This window comes from Peromyscus eremicus, chromosome 20, assembly GCF_949786415.1.
Source record: "Peromyscus eremicus chromosome 20, PerEre_H2_v1, whole genome shotgun sequence".
NCBI classification, from domain to species: Eukaryota; Metazoa; Chordata; class Mammalia; order Rodentia; family Cricetidae; genus Peromyscus; species Peromyscus eremicus.
The window spans coordinates 19,257,808-19,279,732 of NC_081436.1; the positions used below are offsets into that span (position 1 = coordinate 19,257,808).

At 52.1% G+C, this 21,925-nt stretch overlaps 1 protein-coding gene across 1 annotated transcript; it reads left to right on the forward strand.

Moving 5' to 3' along the window:
• Positions 1-4,451: 4,451 nt before the first annotated feature.
• On the forward strand, positions 4,452-13,789 carry Pnpla5 (patatin like phospholipase domain containing 5). The gene is made up of 9 exons (XM_059247312.1): positions 4,452-4,644; positions 4,938-5,170; positions 6,813-6,878; positions 7,119-7,328; positions 8,296-8,356; positions 9,183-9,368; positions 11,111-11,237; positions 12,956-13,072; positions 13,685-13,789. The coding sequence occupies exons 1-9, from the start codon at positions 4,452-4,454 to the stop codon at positions 13,785-13,787; spliced, it is 1,296 nt and encodes a 431-aa protein (XP_059103295.1). The 3' UTR covers positions 13,788-13,789.
• Positions 13,790-21,925: the final 8,136 nt, after the last annotated feature.

Sequence of the window (21,925 nt, forward strand, 5' to 3'; positions counted from 1 at the left end):
GCCTTGTGTCTCAGTTTCTTTTCTTTAAAAAAAATTATTTTATATACCTGGGTGTCTCTTCTGCATGTTTGCCTGTTGTGGGAGCCCAGCTGGGAGACTGGCTCCCACATTTAATGATGGGGTACTCTTAAGGAGAGAGGGATAAGCGATATTAGACAGAACAATAGAGAGGAGAGAAACATTAATACAGGATAGCCCCAGGAAGGCCTGGATTATTCTCCATTGGCCCCTCCTATATCTTCTAAAGGCCCTTTTATAGGAACGCCAAGGGGTGGAGCAAAAGACCTCCCCCTAGCATAGCCAAGTGCAGACCCTTCCAATCACCTGGTAACCACACACGTGGTCAAGCAATACTCTAATGCAGTCCTGCTGGGCAAAGCAAGCTCAGATCTTCCTAGGAAACCTTTGTGGGCCTCCACAGTCTGTGCAACACGTACATGCCTAGTATTCTTGGAGGCCAGAAGAGGGTGTTGGACTTCCTGGAACTGGAGTCACATCTGCTTTGTGAACCACCCTGTGGGTGCTGGAGACAAAACCCAGGTCCTCTGCAAGAACATCAGTGTCTTGACCCCTGAGCCATCTCTCCACCCTCCAACCCCATGCCTCAGTTTCTGATACAGTGGGAACAGCCTAGCTGCAGCTTCTTCCAGCATGTTCAATCAAAGGAACATCAGGAGATGGCCACCGAGATCAGCTCCAGTTTTCCTTGGTGACCTTATAGCTAACTCCTTGCCTTCTTGGACTCAGGTCCTTCATAGACACCTACTATGCACCAGGCTCTGTGCGGGACCCTGGACATGTGGGGGGAGCACTGAGGCCCTGGGACAGTGTCTGCCCTACAGGAGTCTCCTCTGTCGGCAGAGGGAGTGTTTTGTGCACACAGGTTTTGCTTGCTTGCCTTGAGTGTAATTTTCTTACCTAGCTTTCCCAGTAATGTCCTGGGAGCCACGGCAGCTGTGGGCCACCCAGGATTTCCTCCGTGGATGGAGGGATGATGGCTGTTGACACATGGCACCTCAGGGGCATGGTGTGTGGAAAGCTGTGGTTCAGGGGCCTAACCCATGCGGAGGGGATCTGGAGCCCAGAGGGTCAGGGAGCTGACCATGGTCAGTGTCATAGATCCTGCCATAGGCTTTCCTGTTTTTTCTACCCCCAAAGCTCCCTAGATGGAGACACAGGGACAGAGCTGGGAGCACAGTGAGCCCTTTGAGACAAGCCTGGGAATGTTCAGCCTCTGCTCTTATGACTAGAAATTTGGGGTAGCCTCATGTCGGCTGCCACATGTTATTGGGGAAATGAGGGTCCTCTCTCAGGGTTCTGAGGGTCATTCAAAGACTATCAGAGTGCTCAAAAGGAATCATTAGGAGAATTTTATTAGAATTTAAGAGTAAAACCCCAGGGCAGACAAGCTGTACATCTCAGTGGCTGCCCAGAGGAGGAAGACAAAGAGAAAAGCTACCTGCTTGTGAGTTAGGCACGGAGCTGGGGCAAGTAGCTCCGTGGCAAAAGGGAAGTGACTTCGGAGAAAGCGTGAAAAAGCCCAAAATACCAGAGAAAGTATAGTTACACTCTGTCTGCGCCCAAAAGAAAGAGAAGGAAAGAAGAAAAGGAAATAATCGAACCTCATGGTGGCTTGCCAGGTAGCACACAAAAACAAGGATTCTGGGAAGGGAAATATATTTTTTCATTAAAGGAATAATTATTCCTCCAATCTCTCCAGCATAGTGTTAGGTGAATCTGCTTTCCAGGGATGTGAGAGGGAATACCTCAGCCAGGTAGGTGATTGATTGACCCAAATGGATTAACTCATGTTTTGGGTAGCTTAGACCGTTAAGTCTCTATCCAGGCCAGAGGTGGATTGCATTCTCCCCTAATGGGCCTTGGATGTCAGTTTAACACTCACGAACACTACAGCCCATCTGTCAGGAACGAGGCGTGCGTCTGTGTTCATTTGAGACAGGTCTTGCTGTGCCAGCGCAGGCTTGTCTGGTACACAACATGGCCTTGGAGCACATGGCAATCTTCCTGCTTCAGCCTCGCAAGGGTCAGGATTACAGGAGGGCTCCACCACGCCGGCCTGAGAAAGTGCTCCTTACGTAACCACGTCACAGCACTCGGATGGAGCCCACAGACGGACCATCGTCACCGCGTCACCATCACACCGTGGTGTGACCCCGGTTCAGATGTGCATTCTCTGACCGTCCCAACGGTGCCGTTTCTAACGCCTCCTCCATCAGACATGTAATGGAGATGCCATCACCAAGGTTTGGTCAGTTGGATGATGCAATGGCACTTCTGCTGAGGGTGTTTTTCATCTATGAGGGTCCGTCTGAGGTGTCACCAGACCTGAGTGGAGGGCCATCTGGGCTGCGCTCAGCCGCCACCTCTTCTAGCTCTCTAGTCATTTGAATCTCTGTCCTTCATGATTTCAACACCGCCCTCTCCTTTCTCCCCCCCTTTCTTTTCCCTTTCCTCATCTTCCCATCATGGCTCCCTTCCCCCATCCCACAGGGCTGGGGATTGAGCCCAGGGCCTGGTACATGCTAGGCGATCATTCCACCACTGAGCTACATCTCCAGCCCCCCCTCCACACACACACACACACACACACACACACACACACACACACACACGCACACGCACACGCACACGCACACGCACACGTAAATGTCTAGGAAAAGCACCCTCCTGCTTTGTGTGTACACTGTCCTCTTCTTCCATGACTGTCTCAACATGTACTAAACTCGGGGTTGGGGATTTAGATCAGTGGTAGAGCGCTTGCCTAGTAAGCACAAGGCCCTGGGTTCGATCCTCAGCTCCGGGAAAGAAAAAAAAAAAAAAAAAAGAAAAAAGAAAAAAAAAAACATGCACCACATACAACATGTACTAAACTCACCAAGTTTACTTTGTTCTGTCTGGCCCTGAAACTTTTTGTGGTAAAATCAGGACCTGGCTTTACCTGAGTGGAGTCCCTCAGCCGGAAGGGAACTCTTCAGGCTGTTGGCAGGCACGGTCCCCAGACCATGTACAGTTGCAAAGGTGTGTCCTTGACCTTTGCCCTCCAGCCTCATCTGATCCTCAGACTCTCACTGGATCTGGAAACACGCCCCCAGAGGCTCCTTGCCCTGAAGGGGAGTTCTGTGAGTCCTGAAGGCCTACTGTCAGCTCCGGCTGCTTTAGTGGGGATGGTGCAGGGAGACCCTGCCTAGCCCTGCTGCGGACCACCCGCCTGCTCTCAGCCCCTGGATACAGTTGAGGTCGCTTCCCTTCTTCTATGGCCCGGGACTCCCCAGAGCCACGCCCTCTAGGACGTTTCACCTGTGACTTATATTCTTTTTACATCACAGAGTGCTGTTTACATTTAAGTTACATTTATCTTTGTGTGTGTGTGTAGGGAGGTGGGTGGGTGCGTGTGGCATGTGTGGAGCTCAGAGGACAACCAATAGGAGTCAGCACTCTCTCTCCCTCTGCCGTTCGGATCCTGGAGGTGGAAACTCGGATGGTCGGGGCTGGCAACACTTTTGCAGGATGAGCCACCTAGCTGGAGCTCAGAGCCAGTTTGGGGAAATGTTTGCACCAGGTAGCCTGCGGTGTAGCGCAATCTGTCCTTATTGGCTACTTGTAAGGTCCTCCGGTGCCCAGTGTGGGTCCCACTGGGTTCCACTCATCCCATTTCTGTACTGGGGTCCTCTTTGCTCACCACCCCGCACTCTGCTGCTGCCTTCCTCTTCTTGACATCCTGGTGTATGCTTCATTCCCCCCGCCCCCGCCTCCCCCCCCACGCCCCCTGCGCCCATTGGCATGCCTGGCCTGACTTCCATGTGATGACTTTGGCTGTGTAAGCACCTCACCTCACTTGTATATGTGCTGCCGAAGCGAGCACATACCTCACCTCACTTGTTCAGACATGTGCACTTGTGAGCCTGGTCCCTGCTAGGCGACTTCTGGGTGACTGCAGTGAGGGGGGTTGGCGCATCTGGAGACATTGGCGCATCTGGACGCATTGTTCTATGGCAACCTTTCCCTGCTGAGCCCAGATCCCAGGCCTACAGCCTCCCACGTGTGTCTTGCTGGCCCCTGACCCCTGGCCTCACAAGTTAGGCCCTGCGGGTCAGGCTTGACTCTTCCTGATTGTGCCTCCATTTCGTCTTTCGAAACGCAGACACCCTGAGGTTAGGCTACTGCAATCTGGAACAGGGTGGGCGTGCGGGCCAGGCCAGGGTGCTTGTAGCTTGTAATGATTCTGGGCGCAGCTGTGCACACCTGGAGAGGGTGGCTGTGCCAGCCCCTCACTTGCTTGGCCTAGGGCGGGGCCACCCTGCTGCGCCACCCCAGAGCTCCATCCCCATCCCTGTCTGGTCCCAGTCCATTGGCACCGGCGAGCGTCCTTCCAGCTCCTGCGCTACATCCAGGCTGCGGTGTCTGCAGCTGGGTGTTCCAAGAGCCCTACTATGCACTTCCTGGAGGCAGAGGGCGGCTGGAGCTTGTCCTTCGCAGGCTCGGGTTTCTTGGGCCTCTACCACGTGGGCGCCACCCAGTGTCTGCACCAGCGCGCGCCGCGCATCCTCCAGGGCGCCCGTTGCTTCTATGGCTCCTCCGCAGGCGCACTCAACGCCATGACTATCGTCTGCGGCATGTCGACAGGTGCTTGGGGGAGGTCTCGAGGTCCTCAGGGAGCTGAACCTAGCAACATGCCCTCCCCCAATCCCAGGGCTTTACACCCAGCCTCTGAATCTGAGGACTGTGGTCACTTCTATCTCTAAAGATGGGGTCCTGGCTTCAGATTTAAGATACTATCCCTAAGGCCACTAATATCCAGGACGGGAGATTTTACGTTCTGACTCCCAGGCATCCCTGAGGAAGGTAGGCTTTTGGCGGGTGTGGGCGGCCTTCGGTGGTTCCAGGTAGCTGAGACCTTAGCCCTCACCACCCTGCAGACTACAGCTGCTCCAATCTCTTGGGCATGGTGAAGCATGTGGAGCGTCTGAGCCTGGGCATCTTCCACCCGGCCTATGGCCCCATTGAGCAAATCAGGAAACAGCTTCAGGACACCCTACCAGACAATTGCCACATCCTGGCCTCCCAGAGGCTGGGCATCTCCATGACCCGATGGCCTGATGGGAAGAACTGCATAGTGACTGATTTTGCCACTAGGGATGAACTCATCCAGGTGAGCTGATGCTGGGTTATGACCTGAGGCCCGTCAAATAATAGAGTGAGCCCAGGGGTTTCTCTCTCTCTCTCTCTCTCTCTCTCTCTCTCTCTCTCTCTCTCTCTCTCTCTCTGTGTGTGTGTGTGTGTGTGTGTGTGTTGGGGGATGCAGCAGGAGCTAGACTGTATCCAGGACTGGTCTCAGTCCAAGGCTCTCTAGCAGATGGGTTGGAGAGGAACCTGAGGTGTTCCTAGGGCAGGCTCAGGGGCGGTCAGCTTCCATAGTCAGGTCACCTAGGGTTGCTCATTCCAGAGGTGTCCTCCCCGCCCCACCCACCCCCATCCAAATGCTTTCTGGTTGCCAGAGCAAACATTTACTGAGCATCTATCATGTGTGGGCACTGTTGTACGCTGCGATATTTGTCAGGGAGGGGCCACAGATGAGAACCCTTGCCTTCTCCACACTTGTATCCAATAAGCACACCTCACAGGAAGGGGTTAGGAAAGAGCCTATGTCAAACGCAATCAGGAGACCAAGGCAGGGAAGGAATGGGGTCTGTTCTGATCTGACAGGCACTGGCTTGAGGGATCAGGAAAGCTGAGCAGGGCCATAGGGAAAAAGCTCTGAAGGGAGATGGGTCTCCATGCTGGGAGGACCTCAGTCCAGTGTGAAGACTCCCGGCGTCCTTCAGTGCAGCTCTGCCCATCCTTCCTATATTGGTCTCTGTCTGCCCCTGAGGTCCGCATATACCCAGCCTTATCTTGGTGCCCTGTACCGGACACTGGGGCAACCTCAGCCAGCAGCTGTTGGAACACAGGTGTGTGGTTCTCAGTGTGCCTGAGGGGTGTCACTTGCTGTAGGCTGATGCCCAGGGAGGGACTTCAGACCCTGTCCCGATGTGCTCCCCCGGACAGTACCTTCAAGGTACTCATTGAATCTCAGCTGTCATCAACTGCGTCCATCTGTGGGAAGGATGGGCTCACTCATATTCTAAACCCTCAGCACCAGGACTGTGTCAGGGTCTTCCAGGGTTGTCAGGTGAGGGGCTGTGTTCTGTGAACTTGGAGCCCTAGGTTTGCAGTATTTTCACGGTCCTGCCCCGCCTTGCCCCCCAGCATAGTTGACCATGCTGGAACCATCCTCGCCTGCCACACTCTGCATGCTGCTGGCATCTAGCAGGTGACACAAGGGATAATGCTAAGTAAGCATCCTATGACACAGGACAGCGTGCACAGCCCAATTACAGCGAGACCAGCATGGGGGTTCACCAGATCAATCTATAAACAAAGCATCCTCTCTACTCCCACCCCCCGCACCAGCAGGTCTTGTCAGGGCTTTTATTGGGAGATGGTATCTCTTGTGGGGAGGGAGAGCCTGGCAGTCCTCCTCAGAGGAGCATCTGTTTGGATCAACTCTGAGAACATTCTTTGGGAGATACACAGAGGTTATTGGTGGCACCTTCCTGCCGGACCCAGGGTTGGTACTGGTGCCTTAGTTTATATAGTAGGGGGCATCCCACCTGTAGTCTCCAGGCAACTGGAGTGCCCTCTGCAGAGAGAGGAAGGTGGCCTGTGTTCCTCTGTTCTTCATTTGAGCACGCAGCTACGTGCATGAGAACAGGTGTGGGACACGGAGTGAGGATGATGGTCTTGTCTTCCAGGCCCTGATCTGTTCCTTGTATTTCCCTTTGTATTGTGGGACAATCCCTCCGGCCTTCAGAGGAGAGGTGAGTGTGTTCGGGAAGGGCCCCCGTGTGCATCCCACTCTGAGCTCCAGGCAGCTGGAACAAGAGTTTGTCCAGAGGTGGAGTTAAGAGCGAGGACACCACCTCCCTCCCGTGAGCACCTACTGTGTGCCAAGCTTCACCTAAAGAGGCTCAGCACCTAGGCTGGAGGGGGATATGGACACCAGTCAGTGGTGAGGGTGTGAGGAAGACGGTGTGGCCCACTGCCTCTCTGCCTTGCAGCGCTACATTGATGGAGCTCTGAGCAACAACCTGCCCTTCTCCGATTCCCCCACCACCATCACCATCTCGCCCTTCCACGGAACGGCGGACATCTGTCCCCAGAGCAATTCAGGCAGTCTGTATGAGCTAACCGCCTTCAATGCCAGTTTCCAGATCTCTACCAAGAACTTCTTTCAGGGGTTCATATCCCTGTTCCCCCCCAAGCCTGAGGTAGGTAACCCTGCATAGTCCTTGCCCATGACCCCTCCCCTCAGCTTCAGTTTCACACAAGCCTTGGAGCAGAAACCTGAGCTCAGGTGGGCTCTGCCTCTTCTGCCTCTTCCTGGGTGAGGGCTAGAGTCCAGCTGTGGCCTGTACTCTGTGAACAGAGGTGGTTATTTCCAGTCCTTTTTCTGGATTTATTATTTCTATTTATGTGTGTGTGTGCGCGCGCACGCACGTAAATGCGTGAGTGTGAATGCGGTACCCACAGAGGCCAGGAGACACTGGACCCATGGAACTGGAGAACTGGAGTTACAGGCAGTTGTGAGACACTCAGCGTGGATGCTGGCATTTGAACTCTTCTCCTCCTCAGGAGCAGCCAGTGTTTTTAATTGCTAAGTGCACACACACACACACACACACACACAAACACACACAAACACACACACACACACACAAACACACATACGCAGAGCAAGTCCATAAAGGCACCTGCCGGGCAAGCCTGGTGACTGAGTTTGATTCCAGGAACCAACCTCCATAGGTGGAAGCCGAGAGATGACTCCACAGAGTTGTCCTTGGTATTCCACTTTCACTCCATGCCACATCTCCTATGGAGGGGAAGGGGAAGGGGCTGCCCTGGGCTTGTGGGGAGCCAGTGGAGACCCCAGTGACCCTGACTCAGGCTTTGTCACTCTGTCTACTAGAGGGAGGACCTCAGAGGCAGGCAGGTGCCTGAGCTCTAGGTAAGGAGTGAGCTGGCTGATGGGAGGGGACGTCGGGAGCAGATCTTTGCCGTGTGCACAGTCTGGGTCTCCCTGAGCTGTACTGGGTCTCTGGGGTTCTTAAGCTCTGCAGGGGGTCACTGGGGCAGCAGGCTGGGCTGGGGATGTGCCCATCTGCTGACATGTCTTCAGCCCATGGCTTGTCACTAGAGAAGCCCAAGTTCTGTCCTCTTCTGCTCTGTGTGTCCCAGGTGGTGGCTGATTACTGCAGACAAGGTTATCTGGATGCTCTGAGGTTCCTGGAGAGACGGGGTAGGTGACAGAGGGCAGTAATGGATGGTGTCAGGTGGACTTCGACTCTCTGGTGTTTGAACCCTAGGACCTCAGTGCCTGCTCTGTGGGTGGCCTAACCACACTAGAGAGACTGAAAGGAGTCTTCTGGGTCCCATTCTGGACCCTCCAAAGACCGAGGCAGAGTGATAGAGGTGGGCTGTGGGTGGCAGAGGCTCTTTTTGTAATGAGATGGGGCAGGGAAAGATTTCATCTTGGCCTGGGATGGAGAGAGCAAGCAGGGAGAGCTTTCTAGAGGCGACAGCTGAGCTGGGTTGGGACAAGCTGTGGAGTGCCTGGTTGTGATGGGAAGACAGAGGCAGATGATGGAGGAGAGCTATACTCCAAGGTATTGTCAGCTGGCAGGAGGTGCATGGTCTCTAGGGCTGGAAAGCTGTGTCCCTGTAAGACAAGGTTGAAAGATGAACCCAGACTATGGGCTCCAGACCCACCCTCGATGCCCGCATTCCACCCCAACCTACAGCACCTCGTTCCAGGCCAGAGCTGGAGAACAGTGCATTTAACTCTCACTGCAGCAGCCCTCAAGTTTCCTTTGCAGAGGGAAACTGAGGCAGAGGGGCTGAGGCTCACAGGGCTGGCAGGTGAGAGTTGGACATCATTTGAGAACAGAGCTATGCCTCTGGGGCTCTGGAGCAGGCTAGACAGCAGGGCAGGGCCCCACTGGGGTCCATCCTGCAGCCTGAGTCCTGGAGGTGGTTTGAGCACCGAGACGTGTGGCTAGTTAGACACCATTTCTCCTGGAGGCTGCCACTGCACCAACTGTCAGATCTTCTCCCTCTCACTCCAGGACTCACCAAGGAGCCAGTGCTGTGGTCACTGGTATCGAAGGAGCCTCCAGCCCTCATGGAGGGGCCCAGGAGTGCTGACTATGACCAGGACCAGAAGCTTACCCTGACTATCAGGTGGGACATCCCCAATGTGCTGGTCAAGGATGTGGCCGACTTCGAGCTGCTGTCGCCGGAGCTGGAGGCTGGTACTGCCCTTTCTCACACCACTCACCTGCCTGAATGCTCACATCTCCTAAAGCCCCTACTAAACGTCAAGTGTGGCTGGGGCACACTTTTTCTGTACCCTTTACTCCTGATTACAACCTGGCACTATTTCACTGGTGGGGAAACTGAGACTCTGAGAAGAGAAGGAACTCAGCTGGTTTTCCTGTCTGCCATTGGGGTATTGAGCCTAGGTCTGTGGCTGGGAAAGCCAGGTCTGTGCCCAGGCCACAGTGAGGTACCTAGAGACAATCACAGGCACGTGTGGTACGTGACATCCCAGAGACACTTCAAACAGGGGCTGCCAGTCAGAGATGGAAGGATGAGAGTTTGGGCCGAGGACATCACGTGTGCAAAGGCCCTGGGGCTGGAGAGGCTGAGCTGGTCGGTCTCTGGGGTTACAGCATAATGGTTGGGTGACACAGCAGACGTGAACTTGGGGTGGACTGGATAGGTGGGAGGAGAGAGCTGGTGTCTTGGTTACTTGTATGTTGCTGTGACAAAACATAATGACCAAGGCAACTTATAAAAGACAGTGTTTAATTGGTCTTCCAGTTCCATGATGCTGGCAGAAATAGCTAAGTGCTCACATCTCAAATTGCATGTAGGAGACACAGAGCACAACGGGCCTGGTGTGAAACTTTTGAAAGCTCAAGCTTACCCCCAGTGACACACCTCCTCCAACAAGGCCACACCCCTCATCCTTCCCAAACAGTTCCACCAAACAAGGAGCAAGTATTCAAATAGATGACCCTCTGGGGATCATTCTTATTCAAGCCACAGCTGGGCAGCCCTGGAGGTGCCGTGAAGCTAGTGGGGAGGGCAGAGGCCAAAGAGGTTGAGCGGATAGTGAAGGCCCAAGAAGAGACAATGGGGACACGTAGGAAGCAAGAGATAAAGACAGAACATTAACGTGTATCCTGAAGGATTTAGTCTGCACTGAGCCCTAGGTCCAGCTTCTGAATCTGGAATCAGTGGGGTGTGGCTATCGCCCCTGTGCACAGCAGCTGGCTGGGGTAGGGACTGGGAGAGTAATTCTAATGCTTAGACACCCTAGGTTCCCACTCACTGCCTTTAGGAATGTTCTGCTGGGGACCCATTTCCTGTGACTAGGGGATAGAAGGAGTTGGGTGTCGTCCCCTTGGCTGCAAACCTCAGACCTTGTTGCTCAAACCCGAGCTGTAGTGTAGTCTGAGCTCCCAGCAGTCTGGAGTGGCCTTCTGCCTCTTGCCCGGACCAGTCCCTCCCACCCTGCTTAGCCTGGTGAACAAGGGGGTTGGAGCTGGCCACACGTGGATGCTGTGCTCACAGCTGCTCTGAAGCTGTTACTGTGAGAAAGGCCTAGGGATGGTTGCTTATCCAAGGCACCACGACAGACATCTGGTAGGAAGAGAGGAGGATAGAGCTCAGGACAGGAGCCTGGCAGGCCTCAAGGCTGGCTTGGCTCTGCTTCTTCCTGGAGGAGACTCTCCCTAGGCACTCTGAACCTTCTTCCTCTCCTCCTCTGTAGGGGGTGGTGTGTCTCAGTGGGTTGAGAGGGTGTGTATATGGCGACCCCTGCTGGCGGCGATGGCTCCATCAGTGTGGAGATGCTGAGGGGGGATACTGTCTACATCTCTTGGGACCCTAGCGCTTGGTGGTCCCAGGGTGACCCCAGGCTGGCTAGGGGAGGCTGCTCAACAGCCTGAGGGTCCCAAGGGGCTGTGGGCCTCTCCTTGTCTTGCAGCACTGAGAAAGGCTTGCCAGCGAGACTTCTGGGCTCAATTCCAGTGCTCCGTGCCAGGGAGGGCACTGACCTACCTGCTACTGCCCTGCACGCTGCCTTTTGAGTATGTCTACTTCCGGAGCAGGAGGTGAGGTGACCTGGGCCGAGGGCTGGTGAGGGCGGCTGGAAATAGAGCTGGCAGGCACCTGCCTTCCCCACACTACCTGCTGTGGGCTGGCCCATTGCAGAGTAGGTTTTGCCAAAGAGGACTGACTGGTAGGGAGGTGGTGTGGCTGGCTATCCAGAATCTTGGCTAGTGCCTAAACTGTTTAATGACGATTTGCCTTTGCCCCATGGTCAGAGCCTCGGTGACTACGTGCCACCCCTGGCAACTCTCCCAGCTGATCTATCTCAGATTGGCTGTGTGGTCTAGGCCAGCTTTCTTGACCTCTCTGGGGTCACAGCACATTTTCCAAAAACAAGGACCTGAAGGAGGTCAATCTGGCTGCAGCTGAGCCCCCGTGCCGAGCATTCAGCCTTGCTTCATCGGTTCACTCATCAGCTGCTGAGGACTGACCAGGGACCAGGTGTTAGCTTAGAGGCCAGAGAGGCAGGCTGCCCCCAACCTTGCTCCTGGCCTGGTGGAGCACACAGCTCACAACCATCCCACGTGCCCCTGTGCATTTCAACTTCTAGGAGAGAGCCACATCAGCTCTGAGCTAGCCATACTCAGAACTGTTTGTCCAGAGAAGGCAGGTGATGGCATCTGAGCTGCAGTACTAAGGATGGGCTACATACAGTCCATCAGGCAAAGAGAAAGGCAAGGCCTTCCAGGTGGACAGGACATCATGTGCAAAGGTCCTGGGGTAGAAGGGAGCCAGGCACATTCAAGGAACCCAAGGGGAGGTGTGGCTGGAGTGAAAGCTGGTGTCCGTATGAGATGGGGCTGGAGAGTGGTCGGGGACAGACACACGGGGTCTGCGGTCAGGTGAATGAGCTTCATCTAGACAAAGAGGTACTATAGGGAGATGGGAGGTTTTTTTCTTTGAGATAGGATCTTGCTATGTAATCCAGAGTGGTTTTGAACCCAAGGTTTCCTCAGCCTAGGACTCCAGCGCTGTGCTCCAACACCAGACCCTAGGGCGGTGTTTCTAAAATGGCTTTTCTTTAGAAAGTCTATGATGGGGAGCCCCAGGAGTCTCGAGTTAGTGACAGGTCAGTACCGGTGGGAGAGACCTTCCTCCTGACACATTCACCCCACGCAGAGCTGTTTACTGAAACCATGAGCTGAAATGAAAATGTAGAAATCTAGCCACTTCTATAGTGTGAGCCTGCCGGAGTCAGCCCAGAATACACCATGTTCACCCTTGGTATTTCCTAAAAATCCACCCACAGGGCATTTAGAACAGGAGAAGGCACTGGCCTCTGGAGGGAACATGGATGAATGATACGGGCCAGGAAGAAGGATGGGTGGAGATAGGGAGGGTAAGGGACTATAGGCAGATGGTCCCCATTTGACAGGAGAGGAAAGCTGAGGCCCAGAGAGGATTTTTTTCTGACTCTCCAGGCTGCATAGTGGAGCAGCTGCCAAGCTAGCATCCCATGACACCCTCCCCTTTCTACCCCATTCTTCTCACTGGAACTCTGTGGAGGCTGACGCCAACGTCCATCCCTCCCCAAAGTTCAAAGTCCACTTCTGGACATCCTGCCATCGATGTGACCCATGGGGCCATCCTGAGATCTCCTCACCCAGTCTAGGCACTGTCCCTTTCCCCTCTCTCCAGCTGTTTTCTGGAATGCAGGGACCACCCCTGCTCTGGGACTGTCCCCCGGCACCCTGGCAAGCTGACACTGTCCCTTTCACAGACTGCTGCTCTGGCTGCCTGAAATGCCAGCTGACCTGTGCTGGATGCAGGGCCTCCTGAAGAGTGCAGCCCGTGAGGTCTACTCCATGGCAAAGTCACAGCTGCTCAGGCTGGTCAGGTGAGGCTGGGGGAGAAGGGCTGGAGTGTTTGTCAGGACGTAAGCATGCTGCCCGCATTCACTACCCAGCACTCAGTACCCAGCACCCAATTCACAGAACTCAGAACCTAGCACCTACCACACAGCATCCATCTAGTGTCCAGCACCTAATAGCTAGTGACCAGCATGCATCCCATGTCCTTCTGCCCATCCACCTGGGGAGACATGTCTGCGTGTTCATTGCTGTGTGTGCTACCCCGTGTCTGGGGTCTTTTAGCCAGTCACACTGCTCAGTCTAGGCATTCTGCTGGGGATCTTTATCACAGCTCTGTGGTTGGCATAGATTCCCACCCGAAGCCTCAAGTCTGGCTCCATGTGGCTAGGGCCTGCTGGTCCATCTTCTAACTGCTTCCCTGCTGCAGGAGACCTAGTGATTCCATCCCTCCCTGTCCCTGTCCTCTTAGGAAAAGCCACCATGGAGTTCTGATATTGGTCCTGCTGAGGGCTTGAGACCTTCCTCAGAGGGCTGGGGACAAAGTAGCCTGCCTCCTGTAAGGGCTGCCCCCTGTGGTGCACCTTACCTTCACCAGACTCCAAGCCTTAACTCACACATGCTTCCTGCTCCCTCTGCAGCCCATCTGTCACCAGCGCAGACTCTGGTCCCCGCCAGCTGGGGACAGCTGCTTCTGAGAACCGGGCCTTGAACCTCCGGCTTGCTAGCCGTGCACTGGGCTAGGCCAACCACACGTGTGAACCCCCGGAACCCTGTCCTTGCCTCGTCCTGTGTGCTCATGCCTGCCCATGGCTGTGGCTCATCCCCCAGGAGCTCTGAGCCCAACTCCCAGCTCAGCGAGGTTGCTGAGTTATTGGCAAAAACACCTGGCCTCTTGCCCATGCCAGGCCCTGTGCTTCTTGGGTGGGCAGGTTGTAACACGACTCTTAAAAGGTCTTATAACAAAAAACCCAGAGCCAGATATTGTGGTGAAAGCTGAAAGATCAGAGAAGCAGAACAGGCCAGCCACAAGTTCTTACCTCTACCGAATCCTCAGTCAAGAAAGTGAGTTCCTGTTTCCTCACGCCTTGTATACCTTTCTATGCCCAGACATCACTTCCTGGGATTAAAGGAGTGTGTGCGTCCCAAGCGAGGGCACGAGATCTCAAGTGCTGGGATTAAAGGTGTGTGCCACCATGTCTGGCTCTGTTCCCAGTGTGGCCTAGAACTCACAGAGCTCCAGATGATCTCTGCCTCCCGAGAGATAGGATTAAAGGTGTGTGCCACCACTGCCTGACCTCTATGTCTAATTTAGTGGCTGATTTTGTTCTCTGATCCCCAGGCAAGCTTTATTGGGGTATACAATATATCACCACATTTCCCCTTTTTTGTCTAAAATAAAAAAGAAGGTTATAACTAATATAAGAAAAACTATATACAATAAGTACAATAACTATATACAATATATAGAGGAAACAAATATATCAACAATATCTAGTCCATTAACATTGACAGAGTCAGACAAAAAACTCCATTATTTATCCTATCTTGGTGAGTCCAAAATATTGTACCTAATTCACTTTTTATCTTAACTTGTATTACCAACCAAAAATATCTTTTGATGTCTTTCAATCTTATACATTTTACACTTCTTCAGTTAGTAACAAGGAAAACTATAACTATCTAGTCTTCAACTCCCTCAGAGACCCGAGAAGGAAATAATATTAACTGAGTAAGCAGGAAGTGCAAACAAGTAACTTCCAAAAAATGTGAGAAATGACAGAAACAGCTGGCTGCCTGGACAGGTATCCAAGATTTCTCTGCAACGTTGGGGCATCCATCTTTGGCCTACAGGTCTAGCATATCTGACAGACTCATCTAGGAAGCAGGATTTTCTTGCTTGTTTTCTTTCTTTCTTTCTTTTTTTTTTTTGACAGGGTTTCTCTGTGTAGCTTTGGAGCCTTTCCTGGAAATCACTCTGTAACCCAGGCTGGCCTTGAACTCACAGAGATCTGCCTGCCTCTGCCTCCTGAGTGCTGGGATTAAAGGCATGAGCCACCACTGCCCACCTGAAGCAGGATTTTCTGAAGGGCCTTCCTACCTTGTCTTGGCAAGGTTCGGCAGTCTTTTCTTTTGTATCCTGCTTGTCTGTTTTGGACAGCATACTATCAGCAGTTGAGGCAAGGGCACTTTCTTGCCCATTGGCTAACTTTTACCACAAAGAAAGTAAACTCCATAAGGAGTTTCTTCAATGCCCATCATCTTCTTTGAAGTAGACTGGTGCTGCCAGAAGCAGACATGTCTCATTGTCATTAAAAAATAACCTATGTTATTAAAACGTCTTAAATGCCATATTCTGTAGATCTCTGAAGTGTTTGAAGATGATCTGTTTATCTAAAATATATTTCTGTTTGACCTTGAAAACATACCTAATATGACTACAAGTTTGATTGTAATGACTATTAACTTGCATTTCTTATAACCTAATTAGTTGGTAATAATAACTTTCAAGGACTAGCAATTTGCATTACATTGTTAAATGAGCTGCATAGGTACAATACCTTGAACAAGATTAGAAATATATGTACAGTATTTTCTAACAAAATCAATCTCATATTTGTATCAATATACATAATTTGTGTACAATATAAAAAATCCAATCCAATGTAAAATATTTAAAACTAGTAGTTGCCTTTTTAAAAGTAGATTCAATAATCTACTTTTTAAAAAAGGTTTATTTATTTATGTATACAGTGTTCTATCTGCATGCATGCCTGCACACCAGAAGAGCGCACCAGATCTCATTATAGATGGTTGTGAGCCACCATGTGGTTGCTGGGAATTGAACTCAGGACCTCTGGAAGAACAGGCAGTGCTCTTAACCTCTGAGCCATCTCTCCAGCCCTCAATAATCTACTTTTTAAAAATCTTATCATATCTATGATATGATAAGATTTTTTTCTTTTCAGAGTAGATTCAATAATCTACCTTTTATCTTATCATATCTATATCCTCTTTTTTTTCAAACAAGAACCCCGAATCTAATTTCCTTTGTTTAGCTTTTTTTTGTGGGGGGTATATCTAGAATTTGGAACTTGTATACAATGCACTTCCTGTTTACTTAGGTAACATTATATCCTTCTGGGGTCTTTGATGTAGTTGAAAACTAGATAGTTATAATTGTAATTTTCCTTGGTTATGATAAAAGATAAATTAGATATGAAACTTTAGACTTACAAATATAGGATAGATAATAGAATATTTTCTTTGATTTTACCAAATAAAAATAGACCAGATATTGTAACTGTAACTCTTGCTTGACTACTGTTCTATTATATGTAATTTTACTATGTTAAAGTTAAAACCTTCCTTTTTAATTAGACAGAAAAGGGGAAGTGCTCTGGGATGTCTTCCTGTATGCTGTGAATATGTGTTGCTATGATTGGTTAATAAAGAAGTTGCTCTGGCCTATGGCGAGTCAGGTTATAGCCAGGCAGGAAATGCAAGAGAGGTAGAGGAAGAAGAGAGGCAGAGGCAGAGGAGATGCCAGCCTGCTGCCCAAGGAGCTACGTGCCAGCCAACCACCATGGCCACGTGGCAATACATAGGTTAATAGAAATGGGTTCATTTAAGATAATAGAGCTAGCTAGCAAGAAACTTAAGCCATTGGCCATACAGTTTGTAATTAACATAAGCCTCTGAGTGACTGTTTTATAAGTGGCTGCGGGACTGCGGGGCTGGGTGGGACCAGAGAAACTTCCAGCTACAGCAGGTGGCTTCCTGGAGGGGGATGTAATCCCAGGGCCTCTCTGGATATCTCCAGGTTGCTCTGTGCCCAGGCCACTGCCCTCTTCCTGTCCATTTTGTTAGGGGAGAAAAGACAGAACAAGCTAAGACACATCTCAGTACTGGATCTCCATGTGGGGGGATGCAGAAGGCACAGATGTCCAGCAGAGGTGTGTTCCACACTGTGCAGAGAACACTAGGAGGATTGGAACTGGTGCCCTAAGGTCTAGATCATGGTAGTGACTGTTCTGACAGGGCTCTCCCTCCTGCTGTGGATGATTGATTGATTGATAAATAAAACACTGATTGGCCAGTAGCCAGGCAGGAAGTATAGGTGGGACTAACAGAGAGGAGAAGGCTGGGAACAGGAAGTCTGGAGCAGAGGAGACGCTGCCAGCTGCTGCCAGGAGATGTTAAGATATCAGTAAGCCACGAGCCACGTCACAACTTACAGATTAATAGAAATGGATTAATTTAAGCTGTAAGAAAAGTTAGCAAGAAGCCTGCCATGGCCATACAGTTTGTAAGCAATATAAGTCTCTGTGTGTTTACTCGGTTGGGTCTGAACAGCTGTGGGACTGGCGGGTGACAGAGATTTGTCCTGACTGTGGGCAAGGCAGGAAAACTCTAGCTACATCCACCTCCTTCCTCTGGTCTGCTCTTACTTGAAGAGTTGACCCCTGTGACAAGTGCAGAGGGAAGGTGGCCAGCTGGGGATCCATTTTGGGGGGGAATCCTGATCATAGATGCTTCTGTTGTGGATGGAGCCTGCTGTCACTATAGCCTGGTTCCTTGGGAAGGTTTCTAGGTACCACACATACCAGATCTCCTCTGGCCTCTCCTCGGGGTCTCTGTTTTTCCTGTCCCTGAAGAATCTACACTATGCCCCTGGCCAGACTGTAGGGGTCACTCAGCCTGAGTAGAGATGGGTCTGTAGAGAAATGGAGGTGCCATCAAGAGAAGAGATTAGGTAGTAAACAGTGGACGGAAGAGACGATGTGTTACTCATTCATTAATTCATTGATTTTTACATACATCGATCATTCATCTATCATGCATCTATTCACCATTATTCATTCATTCATTCATTCATTTATTCATTCATTCATTCATTTGGCTCTCAGATGGAACACAGATGGGAAATGATGCCATGAGCCCTCCGAAGGGTGCTCAGAAGAGAACATAGTGAGGGAGGATGTGAAGCCAAGTGAAGAGCCACAGGGACCAAACTGTCAGGAGGCTGCTCCAAGAAGGCTGCTGTTGAGCTGAGATCTGACAAGAGGCCAGGACTTGTACAAGGCCTTGAAGGGAGCAGCAGGTGCAGAGGCCTGGCAAAGAGAATGGAGCCCTTGTCACAGAATGGCCACAGCTGTGGGAGGAAGGATGGAGGGCATGTTGGGAGCTACAGACAGGTGGTGGCAAGGCTGTATCACCAAGGTGTTTATTTCTTTATTTTTATTATGTGTGTCTGTGTGAATCTATGTGCACCACTTGTATGCAGGTGCCCACAGAGGCCAGAAGATGGCAGCCAATCCCTAGAACTAGAATTATAAGTGGTTGTGAGACCCCTGATATGGATGATGGGAATTGAACTTGAGTCCTCTGCAGGAGCAGCAAGCCTTCTCTCTACGCTGATCACCAAGGAGTTTGGATTAGGACAGGGGATGAAGTAGTGAATGAAGACGTGGTGCAGCACTGACGGGGCAGAGGCAGGGTATTCTAAAGTTCCGGGGTATCCTGGGCTACACAATGAAAACATCTAAAAGAAAAAAGAGTCCTAGCTTTCCTGAAACTTCAAGAGGTGTGAGCCAGGGACAGGGCAGGGCTGAGGGGACCAGGAGAGCAGACGGCTTGAGCAAGAGGTTCTCCACCCGCTGGCAGTCCCTGGGTTGAGCCAGCCTCACTTACTTGCTGATTCTCATGTCTCCCAGACACAGACTTCATCCTTTACATCAGGGAGGGGCTGTCCCTTTTGGGGTTAGATGGTTCCAGGAGGACATTCTCTGTCTCTATGAGCTGGGGTCACTGCCATGCCCCTACTCTCTGATGCCAGTGTGAGGTCTCTTCACCTTGACCAACTGGGGTTCTGGGGCAGGGACCTTGAATCTCAGGACACCCCTGAGAACATGCTCACCCCTGTCCTTTGTATCTCGTCGTGGACACAGTCTCCATGCCAAAGGCTGCTCAGCCTTCCCATGCCACCCCCTTCCATGTCAGCTCGTCACTCCACAGGGGACCTGCTGGGATGACAGAAATGCTGGGTGTACTACCGCACCTAGTTTAGGTGGCATTGGGGATGGAACTCAGGGCCTTATTGATACCAGGCAAGCATTCTAACAACTGGGCTGCATCCGTGTGTGTGTGTGTGTGTGTGTGTGTGTGTGTGTGTGTGTGTGTTCCATGCATGTGTGTGTGCAGGTGCAGAGGTCACAGGAAGACTTCAGGTGTCTTCTATCACCCTCTTTCTTGTTGCCTGAGACAGAATCTCTCACTGAAGTGGAAACTCATCCTTTTGGCTGAACTGATCAGTTAGCATGCTCTTGGGACCTGTCTATCTTAACTCTCAATGCTGGGATTACAGGCATGTGCAGCCACAGCAAGCATTTTTTTTTTATGTGGGTGTTGGGGATTCAAACTCATGTCTTAATCCTCGCACAGAAGGCATTTTACCCACTGAGCCATCCTCCCAGCCCCTCTTACTTCTTTTAAATGATGTCCTCTGCTGTGGGATCACACACAGGAAACTAGTTCTTACGGTAAAACAGGTGTGCAGTTAAAAAACTCACTGTGTAGTTAAAGATGACCCCAGACTCCTGACTCTCCTTTTCTCCAGCTCCCAAATGCTGGGATGACAGGCCGGTGACACCAGGCCTAACTGATCATTCTGATGATCACTTTGAGGTGGTGCCTCTGTGTCGGGAAGGGTATTTTCAAAGAGTTCTGATCTCTCCAAGAGCTGTAGGGAAGCGTGCACGCATGAGGTAACGCACAAATACCCAGTGTGTGCGTGCGTGCGTGCGTGCACACGTAAGCTGCTAAAATATGAGTTGATAATAGACATTGTGTGATGAGATGTGACAAATGCCTGAAAGTCATCTCATTCTCAGATTTTGTGTACGTTTGGCATTTCCAAACCTGAAGTTATTTATTTAAATTACATGTATTTAAGCCGCACTAATTTAAATCACATTTCTTCATTCAAATAACATTTGTGCATTTAAATACTTATTTATTCCCCATTTATCTACCTATGTATTTATTGTGTGTGCATGTGTGTGTGTGTGTGTGTGTGTGTGTGTGTGTGTGTGTGAATGTGCCACAGCAAAAGTTTGGAGGTCAGAAGACAACTTGAGGGATCTGCTCTCTCCTTCCGACATGGGTCCTGGGGACGGAACTCAGGTCACAGGCTTGGTGCCTTTACATCTTGCCATCCCTTACCTTAGGATTTTTAATAATACAGGGAAATAGGAGAATATGCCTCAAAACAGAACGTTGGTGAAGCTGGGTTGCAGAGTGCCAGGCGGCGAGGGCCAAGCTTTGAGCGTTCAGCACCTCAGACAGCGACCCGGCCTCCGCCCCTCAGTCCGCCGCAATCACAGAGCACAGAGGTCCTATCTAGACTCTCTTTACACACCTCTGATTGTCGGCGGGCTTACTACTCAGGGGCCCAGCCTTTGCTTGCAGCCCTTTCCTGTCACCCCAATTGCTCTCCATAATGCCCTTTTGTGTGGAAAGCCGGCAGGTCCCGTCCCCCGTCTCTGCACCCAGGCAGGTTCTGTGCATCTCCTGTGCTAGGCAGCAAAAAGAGCCAACCTGCCCTGCCCCAAGCCTTGCTTTGAGAACGGCTCTCAGGTATATCCCAGGCTAGCTTCAAATGCACTATGTGGCCGAGGCTGGCCTTGAACTTTTGATCCTCTTGTTTCCACCTTCCAGTTGCAGGGATGACAGGTGTGTGCAAGCCCAGTGTTTGTCTGTTTCCCTTTTCTCCAGTGCTGGGGAACTGACCCCAGGGGTTCACACCAGCTAGGCAGGCGCTCTACTCCTAAGCGGCTTTCCCAGCCCCTTGGGTTCTCGTTATCTGCTTCCCCCAGCTGCGGCTCCTGGAAGTAGGATTCCTAGTCTAAGGAGGCTACAGACCTAGGCAGGTGGAGGGCGCCACCTGGAGGGTCGTCTCTAAGGGCGCCATCTCTGCTGGAGGTCCCCTCTGCGTGGGGATGGGTCCTCTTTGCCTGGGGGTCCACTCTGGGGTTCCTTTCTGCTGGGGGGCGGTCTTCTCTGCCTGGGGGTTTCATCTCTAGAGGAGGGGGTCCCCTCTGCCTGGGATGTCCTCTCTTGGGGGGGCCCCTCTCTGCCTGGAGATTTCTCTGCCTGGGGTCTGGTCCTCTCTGCCTGGGGGTTTCATCTCTAGCGGAGGGGGTCCCCTCTGCTTGGGATGTCCTCTCTTGTGTGTGTGGGTGTCCCTCCTGGCCTGGAGATTTCTCTACTGGCGGCCTGGTCCTCTCTGCATTGGGGTTTCCTCTCTAGAGGACGGGGTCCCCTCTGCCTGGGATGTCCTCTCTTTGGGGGGGTCCCTCTCTGCCTGGAGATTTCTCTGCTGGGGGGGTCTGGTCCTCTCTACCTGGAGAGACCCACTTTGGGGTTCCTATCTGCCGGGGGGAGTTCTCTGCGTGAGGTGGGGTGTCCCCTCTGCGCGGAGGTCTTCTGTCCGGGGGTTTCCTTTCTGAGGGCCTCACTGCCGGGGGTTCTCCCTGGGGGAGTCCTCTCTGGCACCTGATTCGAGGCTCTCCAAGCGCTGCCTTTGTCAGCCGCGCTCTGCCGCGGACTTTGCCATCTCTGGCATCAGAAGCTTCTGGAGGTGAGGCTTCCCGGCGCCCCGCGGCTCACCCTGGGTCCGCGCAGATGCCCCATTTCAGCTCCAGGGCGTGGGGGCCCTGCCCCTTGCCCCGATGACTGACAGGCGGCGGCTGCACGGACCCGGACGCACCTCTGCGGCAAGCGCGGGGGGCCTCGGCGCCCGACGTCACGGGGCGCGGCGTGCGTGGGTGCGGTCATGACGTCATGCCCGCGGAGCCCCGCGCCGGCGCCGTGACGTCACG

Bases quoted from the DNA above. Each gene is read 5' to 3' on its own strand.
- Pnpla5 (XM_059247312.1), top strand. From the start codon at position 4,452: ATGCACTTCCTGGAGGCAGAGGGCGGCTGGAGCTTGTCCTTCGCAGGC. The intron at 6,879-7,118 runs GTGAGTGTGTTC...TCTGCCTTGCAG, and splicing joins CTCCGGCCTTCAGAGGAGAG to CGCTACATTGATGGAGCTCT. The intron at 7,329-8,295 runs GTAGGTAACCCT...TGTGTGTCCCAG, and splicing joins TGTTCCCCCCCAAGCCTGAG to GTGGTGGCTGATTACTGCAG.